Raw genomic sequence first — 10,462 nt, 5'->3', positions numbered from 1 at the left:
TTGTCATACAGTTTTCATGGCGGTCCATGTCATATTGACCTTCATTACTAGCCATTAAGGTTTCTCCTGTTCAATTTCCTTTCGGCGTCAGTAACTTGATGTTGTGACCCCAGTTTTTAATGACCAAAAGGAAGTGAATACACAAATAACAGGTCCCATAGAGATACCTGGCCATTCAATCAAGGTCTAAGACTTTGCATTCAATGACAGTATTGGCAATGAATCTTCGTTTCTTGCATGAATATAAATTGCATCTTTTTTCATTGAATCACAGTAGCGTCAGTGGCTTCAGAAGCCGACAGAGAAAATGAGATAGAACAAAACTTAAAAAAGATCGTTCTACTTACTGCCATGAGTGAATTCTTCAGGCGTTCTGGCCAGTCTGTCCCGGGAAAGGCGCCTAAGGCAGGCCGGTTGATGAAGGATCTCTGGAAGAAAACCAAAACAAATCTTTGGCCACATTTCTGAATGTACTTGAGTTATATACATCCGCGATATTTAAAAAAAATTAGCAATTCTGTTGAATGTTCGTGGATATTCATCATTATTATTGGCAATGCAATACTGAATAAAGTGACAATTGCTCTACTCTGTACTTCCAGGCTTGTTCAAAGAGTATGCTTGAGGCCAGTCTAATCTACAACGTATTTTTTCTGGGCACATACCACATTATCGGCATCATTGAGCAATTTGATGAGGTCCGGATGAGAGTAGCCCAGCGGCAGGGATGAGATCTGAGTGTAGACATCCAGGAGGACGTTGCCGTCCACATCCACGATGTAGTTGCCTAAGCTGCGGTTGTAGTCGAGGAAGAGCTGGATGCTATTGGTATCCTGTTAGTGGTGAAGCGTTACGTGTCAACTCTCCATTGGCTGTCGCCTCAACAACGATATGACGTCATTCAGAGACGCCTATACATTGCCGCTGAAGACTTGCTTCATCCTAATCTTGACTAAATAATTGGGACGTATTGCAAATTACATGCTTCAGTCATTGGCATATTTCATTACTTTTTTTTTCATATACTTAAGGCGTAGAAGTTTTTTTTATATTATAAAATCATTTGGATTTGAAGAGGTGTAGGTACTTTTCACAAGAGTAATTTCAAAGGCTACAGTTTGAATGCTAAAGTTTTTACAACAAAAGTGCACAAATGGTCGTTTCCTTAAAGTGTACTTCAACACTTAAGTAGAATACCGAAAAATTGAGATACAATAGGTATATATCTTAATTGTTTTATGAAACACATTAACGTTTTGTCCTACAGCAATATTGATTTTGTAAAGACAACATTTTCAAAATTTATGAAAAATAAAATAAATGATAATGCAAAAATCAAGGAGTGTCGGGAAAACTATTTCAACATCGAATCATGGCTAAACAAAAAGTCCTCACACCCTTCCAGAAGCAGACCTGAATTTGTGAAAGCTCGTGCAACTTGCTGTTGGAAACGGGCCCTGGAATGGTTTTCGTGACGATGACGGCTCCGTTGGTTCGTTGGCGATCAGCGGACGTTGGTTTAGTGGCTTGGCGGCTGTCTGTTGGCCCCGCACGCTCCCTGGGGAAAGGAAGAAAAATCGTCAGGTGTCGCTGCAATAATATCGCCAGTGTGAGGTACATTTCTCTGTGTTTTTGTGTAGAACTGTAATATGATTACAATTTCATTCGTGGGTAGTTATTAATGATTATAATTAACAACATTATATATAAAATTGCTAAATCAGTTTGGATGCCTCCACATCTCGATTTTAAGGACAGTAGCATTAAGTGAAAATCGTTGGTACGATGTTTTAGAACGCACATTTTAGCTATTAAAGTGAAAATCAGGCGATGTTTTACAACGCACATTTTAGCTATTAAAATTAAAATCATACGATGTTTTACAACGCACATTTCAGCCGTTACATAACCGCAATAAATACACCATTAGACAGAAGGAAATACAATGATCATGTTGCACTAGAATTCAGTTGGAGGTAGAGCCGAGTAGAATAAATCACTCTCATCGCAGATTTCCGCTGCAACAGGGCAAATCCCGTATTTTCCCGCTTGCGCGAGGTGGAAGCCTGCACAGCATGATAGAAGTGGTACTTTGACATTTTCGTTCCCCTACATAGTCCCCTGCACAGCCCTGTTGTAATTCCAGATTCAGTTTTTTTATACTTTACTAAAGTCATTCAGTAGCAAAGTACCAGACGCATAATACGAATGATTATGAAAGTAATATCTAAATTATCTAAACTACAAGAGTATACAGTCAGAATGCGTTGCCGCAACGTATCAATGCGTCACCCACGTTTTTTTTTTTCTGACGCTGGATACATAACAGACAAAAGGGAAATCCTTGGCATCTCCGGACAATTTCAAAGGACGGCACTGGCGCCAGATGGTTGCCAGATAAGGGGACACAAGAAAAAGGCAATAACTTCTTATGACTGTATAATACTTCATTGAAAATTTAAGTAAATTTGGTAAGAATATTATATATTAAGTAAATTTGATAAGAACTTTTTATGTCAAGTCAATTTGATAATAACATTTTATATTTATCGAAGGATAAAATCTTATTATATCAGATATCATGACTTTCCTCTGGCGCCAAAAGAATGAAGTAGGACTGACCACGTTACAAAATTTCTCCAAGTATATTACTCTCTCTGTACACCGATGACGCATGATGCGAGTAGCGGATGTTGTAACTATTTTGAAAAGATTTTGAGGCATGCTACAAAGTATTTTTATTATGCCTAACAAAGTGCGTTATGATGCTATATATGAAGTATATCCTAGACGTGAATAAGTTTTTGTTTTAAACTGGAAATATGTTAATGAAATAACGAATATCCATCAAAACAGCTTCGGTATTCAAGAAGACAAAACCAAACATTTTCCTTTACGGAAAGGAATGCAACACAAAATAGAGGCCAAGCCCTGGGACTTCTGAGGCCTTTCAACGCTGGAAGGGAAATTGAGAGTAAAGAGATTTTAAAAGTGACCCAAGAGGAAAACCTTGCAGTTGCACGATGAAACAGTTGCTATGAGAGGATAGAAAGTACTTTGGAAGAACGACTATGAATGGGGGCACAATAAAAGGAATGAAAGGAGTTGCAGCTATGGACCACAGGGACGCAACCAAGAGCCTTACGTGATGCATTGATGGTACTATAGTTAGTATAGTAGATTCATATCAACCGTGCATTTGATGTCTAAGCCAGTCCCTTACGACGCTCCTGATTGGCTGTTGATAAGCCAATGATAGGGCTGGAAACACTGTCTCTCTCGAGAGAGTTCACATAGGCAGGATGTATGTTCCACCTCTCCTGAGGTTTACCCTCAGGAGAGGTAGAACATAGATCCTACCCATCCGAACTCTCTCGAGAGAGACTGAGTGTTTCCAGCCCTGTCATTGGCTTATGAACAGCCAATCAGGAGCCTCGTAAGGGACTGGCCTAGACATCAAATGCACGGTTGATGTGAATCTACTATAAACCCCTACAGGGGTTCTCTACAGGAGATTGTCCTTTTTGCTTAAGTTTCCATTAAATTTGTACACCTGCTGTAGTCATATATATATATATATATATATATATATATATATATATATATATATATATATATATATAAACATTCGTATTAGAGTCAACCGATTATCAAGACTTTCACCATCCGTGGCAGGAATCGATCCCACCACCGAGCGTCTGATACGACAGTAAAATTTGGTCCAATGGGCTTTCGTAAAATGTATCTGAATTCGACAGATGTACGCAAGTGTGGATGATCTGAAATACACTTGCCCTCGTCTTCGTCACAAAGTGCGATCGAATCATTGAAAAAGAGTTGAATGTCTCTTCATTTATTCACAACACACACACACACATATATATATATACATACACATTCATACATACATACATTATATGCCTGTGTATGCCATATCAAAAGAAGGATGGGAAATAGATCAAAATACTGAGGAAATGTGAAAAAGGAAGTAAAAAGAAGGAACACACATAATATACATAGATGAAATATCCCTAATGCTTATTGTAAGCTTCATTTTAACAGCGACAGTCCGGCCTTGGAAATAATATTTGACTTATATTCAGAAAAATTATTTTCTGACTGTGTTCTTCTATTACCTTGGTGCGGTGCACTGTATGCATTACTTGAGGTTTTTTTGCAGTGTGCCTTCTGCCCCTAGCTGCAAACCCTTCGTTCCTTTTACTGTACTTCCTTGCATATTCTCTTTCTTCCATCTTACATTCCATCCTCTCCTAACAATCGATTCATAGTGCAACTGCTTCGACGTTTTCCTCCTGTCAAACCTTTTCACAGTCGATTCCCGTTTCAGCGTTGAATGACCTCCTAGGTCCCAGCGATTGGCCTTTGGCCTAAATTTCATATTCAGTTCAATTTATAATTTTCAAGAAATTATATATATATATATATATAAATATATATATATATATATATATATATATATATATATATATATATATTATATATATATATATATATATATATATATATATATATATATATATCTATATATATATATATATATTTTTTTTAACGCCAGTCCACCTCTTATCTCCTCCATCACAATCTTTTTCTCTCTGTCTGTCTGTCTGAGTCCCATTATTCTTATTACGCCATTCACTTCGCTCTCACTCTCTCTCTCTCCTGTTGTCTCTGGTCCTCAACGGTAGCCGCCGATCCCGTGCCTGGCCATGGCTCTGCAAGGATCAATAAGTCCTTTTCAAGGGAGAGCTTGCTGACCACACTTGCCAGGTTAACCTGGTTATCTACTTACTCTTCACTTGAAAATCAAAACCAAAAAACTGCTAGATTTTCCTCCTGTTACCCCTTTCAAACCTTTTACTGTCAATTTCCGCTTCAGCGCTGAATGACCTCATAGACACCGATGCTTGGCCTTAATTCTGTATTCACTTCAATCAAACACCAAAAGGAGGGGGAGGAGAAGAAGAAGAAAGCCGTAGAATATTTAAATGTATGCTGATGAATGAAATTCGCTTTCGAATGTTAAAAATAACGACATGTGATCTGAAACACACTAAGGCAATGGTAAAAGGTAAAGTTTATATACTATTATAAATATATATATATTATTCGAGCTACAAATGTCCTTTATTATCTAATTCGCTCTACCTCGGAATTGATATATTTTCATATACGTAAACCGAAAGGGAATTTTTTAGTTGATATATGAAAATATATCAATTCCGAGGTAGAGCGAATTAGATATTAAAGGGCATTTGTAACTCGGAATAATTTATATGAATCACGGTGATGTGATAATTATTCATGATATATATATATATATATATATATATATATATATATATATATATATATATATATATATATATAATATATATATATATATGTATTATATATTTTATTTTAATTTAAGGCTACTTGATATTTCATAAAGGCTTTAACCTCTCATTCTTATAATTTCCTTATGAATACCATTGCATTCCTATGCCTCTGGCGAAAGATTTTCAGAGAAAGACACAGAGGGTGGCGGGTCGCCGGGAGGAAGGACGCAGGGTCCCATTACAGCTGCACACAACGATTGCATGCAAAATAAGAACGCAGGAGAATGTTGTAACCTGAGACAAATTTCTGTAACTTGCGCTGCTTAGAACCTCTTTTTAACTATGTATATAGCTTTGGTCTCTGTCATCGTTACCCAGCTTCGTTAGAGTAGACAAAACTAGGTCTAGTTGGCATCTCTCTTTACGTTCGCTGTTCATTCCACATGAAAGCGTAGGTTCGTACATTAGGAAACATACAAAATTCTTTAGAATTTGGTAAATTTCTGTCAAAAAGTTTCGGAACCAGAAGAAAAAAAATTGTCAATGAGGAACCAACAAATGTCATTCAATGAAAATCTTTTAATATGTGAGGGCTGTTTTTGACGGCGTGTTGCTGTGGATGTTTGTTGAATTATTTATGAGCTTAAAACCATCTAAACTCTAAAGTAAGAGAATGATTATCTTTCTGTGATCACAAACTATATATGATCAAAATCAAAGGGAAACTGTTCAGCCTTAGCTGTGATATATAAAACCACCCCAAATATAAAACCACCCCAACCGAGAGAAAGAGAGAGAGAGAGAGAGAGAGAGAGAGAGAGAGAGAGAGAGAGAGAGAGAGAGAGAAAGAAAACGGGTGTTCACCCTCCTCTTGGTGGAGTTGTGATGTTCGTGGAGTTTGAGCATTAAGGAAACATAACTTGAGATGAAAATAAGTTGACCAAAGAAGATTTAAATGAACCGGCGAAGTTTTTAAAACGATATAAAATTGACACTATATATATATATATATATACATATATTAGTGTGTGCATAATTAAATACACAACTTGAGAGGCAATTATTGGTATATTTTTATCATTCTTGTATAAAAAATAATATTGCATCTTTATTTAACAATTGTACTGATTTCATGTATTAAAATTAGAGTGAAAGAAAAAAATAGTATTCAAGTTGCGGATTCTTTTGTACTGCGGAAAATGAAACGACGAGCCAAGATGAGTGCTACAATCAATTATACTGGTGAAGTATAATGAACACAACTGAAACTTATCAGACGACCAGAACATGAAGGCCTCAATTAAATCAATAGAAAAGTCTTGAATTATTGTGGAATTAACATGCTGTATGAGGACTAGAATTATACAAGGATTTCTGGGCCTGATACACATACATACCTACACACACTATGTGTGTGTGTGTTTATGTATGTGTGTGTGTGAGCGAATGTATAGTGCATTGTGCGTACTTGATCGTTCACGCACATCTACGAACGCGTTGCATGCGATAGGCTATGTTCCTTTTGTTTTCTTTTTATGACCCTATTCTACAGTGCCTTGGTTTGGTGTGATAAATGTGCGAGAGGATAATTCGCATTTCTCGAAACAGTCGAAAAGCCATCATAGCTACCCGATACACGAAGACTGAAAAAATCAAGGTTATTTCCGTGTGAAGATTTTTACCTCCCGTCACGTAAACACTGGTTCCCTACTGCGTTCATGACTGAGGGGCAAGAACCTACACGAAACAAATACACTTTAATTCATGTAATACGGCTCTATGAATATGTGGCTTAATGACAAAACAATATCTGGCAGATGGCCAATTGTTCTTCTGAATGAGAGAGAAACATTACTGGAAGATTGCTAATCCCCTGGTGACAAACAATTGAATGCAGTACAGAGCTTCGCATCTTACCTGATTTCACGCTTAGGGCGTTAGTTTGATGGATTAGATTAACGGCATATCCATAAAAAAATAAGTAGTCTCTTTGACAGTCGTCATAAAAAGCTTAGTGCTTCTCATGTTGAATTCACCAGTCACAATATTAAAGGTGAGGCACGAGACACGCTCGTGAGGAAAGATGGCCTCGCATGAAAACCGTCCAAAAGGACAACGCGAAATGTTCTGATTCATCCCCATTGTTTGCAAACGTGATTAGAAGTGGAATTTCAATATAATTCCAAGCAAAGTATGACTCATGATCGTACTGCAGATAGAATTCTCTAGTGAAACCTGAAATGGGTCACAATGAATCCGATAGATTGAGTGAAGTATTGATAGAAGAAAATAGTTTTTTTTGGTTGAGAATCTCACGTAAATTAGTTGTTTATATTTTACAGCAAAGGGAATGAAATCTGTGAAACAAACTCGTGCAAATTCCAGAACGAGTACTGTACTACAGTCTATACAAAGATCTTAGACCATCAAATGAATTTTTTTTTTTTTTTTTTAACTTCAAAGCATCAAATAAACCTTCATCTCTAAAAATCACTTTAATGTTTGTTGACTGGAGGTCAACATCTCAAAATGAGAATCAACACTCCCTTCCTTTTAACGAAGGGGAAGGTTACTATAGAGCTAACTTCGCCTGAAAAGGCTTCGGCAAAGTTAAGAGTCTAGAGTGAAAAGCCCAGGAGGTTAGAGAAGGTCCGAGGGTTTTGGGGGTTCATTTTCCTTCCAGTGGAGGAAAGCAAGGAATCGTCAATCCTTCCGTTCTAGAAGGACGACTGGAGAGTAGAGCGTTAAAGGCGCGTTGTCAGACGGGCGATCGTGTTATGTATGTCAGCGTCATCGCTTCTATCGAACAGTTGTTCTTCTTCACCGATGTTTGACTTGAGAATTTATGAATTGGGTAGCAAGTCTGAAGAATGACGGACACCAATCTCTTTCGCTTTATGTTGTAATATAACGCCAGAGCCATCACTTTTCGACGTTTCACAACAATTCCTCATGTACATATAACTTACCTTGAGAGAATTTAGCCCACATGGAATTCAACATGCGTGTTACTTCGCTTCCTTGGGATTTATTTTCTCTCTTTGTGGTCATCGTGTACGCTGCTCTCAATAGATCATCACTTTCTGGCTCATAGAGCGTGACTGTACATATTGAATTATGTAAGTAGGCAGAGAACGCTGCTTCAGAATGGTTAAAGCAACACAATGGTTCTGGTCAAGTTCACTCGACTTTTAGCAGAGGTGTATCTTTTTCTTTTTTGGACCCTATACTTTGAAGGATAACGAATGTTAAATACTGTATACATTAAGCTGCCTTTACGTCAAAGGAAATCTGACCCCTGAACTCAAAATGCATTGACACAAAACCTTCAGTTTCATTTAGCATTCATTTTAGGTCCGGTTGGTGGTTAATGCTGTTAGTGCACCTCATGCTGTACTTTATAGGCATTGCTTAAGGTTCTTTGCAGCGTGCCTTCGGCCCATAACTGCAATCCATTTCTTTCCTTTTTTACTGTACCGCTTTTCATATTCTCTATCATACATACATCTTACTTTCCACCCTGTCCTAAAGATTGATTTATAGTGCAACTGCGAGTTTTCCTCCTGTTACATCTTTGAAACCTTCTACTGTCTATTTCCGTTTCAGTGCTAAATGATCTCATAGGTCCCAGTGCTTGGCCTAAATTGTACATTCAATTCAATTCAATTCATCCATATTAGGACCATGCGATTTGGTTTTTATTTTGTCTTGATGGGAACGCCAGTGCTAGGACATAAGTATATTTTGCTGGGGGGTGGATTTATCCCGATCAACGTTTCATTTTTACGGTTTCATTAAAATTTCTATGCTTCGTTTTTCGCATTTGAGTTATTCAAGATAAATGACCGAAATGGAATGAAACTTATGATTTCCTGCGTTTATAATAATATAAAAAAACAACACTTGAATGAGCGCGGGGAAAACAACTAATAATTAAAGCGTATTGCAATACAACACACCTTTCTGCGCCAGGTGACTCCAAAATATTTCCGTACTTGGTCTCCCGACAACAAACGTTTGACGCTCGACTTCTTTCGTAAAATAAAACGCCCGAGCGCGGCGATCGATATGGAGAATAGAATCAGTTGTGATCTTACCTTGCTGACCGTAGGCTTCCCTCTATATACTTGCGGCTGTAAATAAAAGCCAGAGACGTTGCCCGATCACGCGATGTTGCAAACCCTTTTTAGCAGCACGACATTTTCGACCTTTCCTCTTCGCGCCAAAATAGTGAGACCTGCTACGAGATATCTTAGGAGTCAGGAAAACAATTGGATGTCTTCTGAAAATTCCGCATTTATAGCAAAATTCATGTTTATTCTCTCTAACCTTTAGAACCTTTGCGCTTATAAGGCTTGGTATAGGTCCAAACATGAATTTCTGCTTATTGTAAAGATTTTGAAGAAATGTCAAAATTACTGTATTGTAAACTCAAAAGAGATATTGTTTTGCACCGTAAATTCACGTTCTTTCCTGACACGTTATCCATACACAAGGAAATGGGAAATAATAATTGGAAAACTGTACTGTACGTTTAAATGAGAAGTAATGAAAGCTTCACTATAAGAAACATCAGGGTACCCAGGATCAGGGTACCAACAACTGGGCGTGCTTTATACTGATAATGAGGAAAGGGGATTAAAATCAAATATTAATTCGGACCACTGATATGGCCCTCCAATTGTAGTAATATATATATATATATATATATATATATATATATATATATATATATATATATAATCACTGTAAAGATCCTATCATTCTTTTGCCAGCAGATATGGAGCTGAATAAATTAGCAGTTGGGGAACAGAAAAATATACAATAATTTACTGTTAGTGCTTTTTTGACTGATGGACTTCCAAGCAGGACTATCAGAAAATTTTTCGCACAGTAATCCGCTTTAGCGAAAAAAATATATATATATATATATATATATATATATATATATATATATATATATATATATAATGGGAGATTATCATAGATTCCTAATGGAAAATGGAGAGACTGCCACTTCACAAACGATATAGGATAATATCTAATTGAAAATGAATAGCAGAGTAATTATAAAAAAAGATAAAATTGAAATGACAAAAATTGAAATGACAAAAATTACTGAA

The 10,462-nt window shown here is 36.9% G+C and overlaps 1 protein-coding gene across 1 annotated transcript in view; it reads right to left on the bottom strand.

The window, feature by feature from the left end:
* Positions 1-8,390, bottom strand: part of LOC135216643 (4-aminobutyrate aminotransferase, mitochondrial-like) — a 16,918-nt gene extending 8,528 nt beyond the window's left edge. The window contains 5 exon segments of the mRNA XM_064252026.1: positions 348-428; positions 666-833; positions 1,414-1,490; positions 1,493-1,558; positions 8,309-8,390. Coding sequence (XP_064108096.1) covers positions 348-428; positions 666-833; positions 1,414-1,490; positions 1,493-1,558; positions 8,309-8,390 — 474 coding nt within the window.
* Between the last annotated feature and the right edge of the window lie 2,072 nt (positions 8,391-10,462).

The sequence above is a fragment of the Macrobrachium nipponense genome, chromosome 6 (assembly GCF_015104395.2).
Source record: "Macrobrachium nipponense isolate FS-2020 chromosome 6, ASM1510439v2, whole genome shotgun sequence".
NCBI classification, from domain to species: domain Eukaryota; kingdom Metazoa; phylum Arthropoda; class Malacostraca; order Decapoda; family Palaemonidae; genus Macrobrachium; species Macrobrachium nipponense.
The sequence above is the reverse complement of the archived record's forward strand: the minus strand, read 5'-3'. Positions and strand labels throughout refer to the sequence as shown.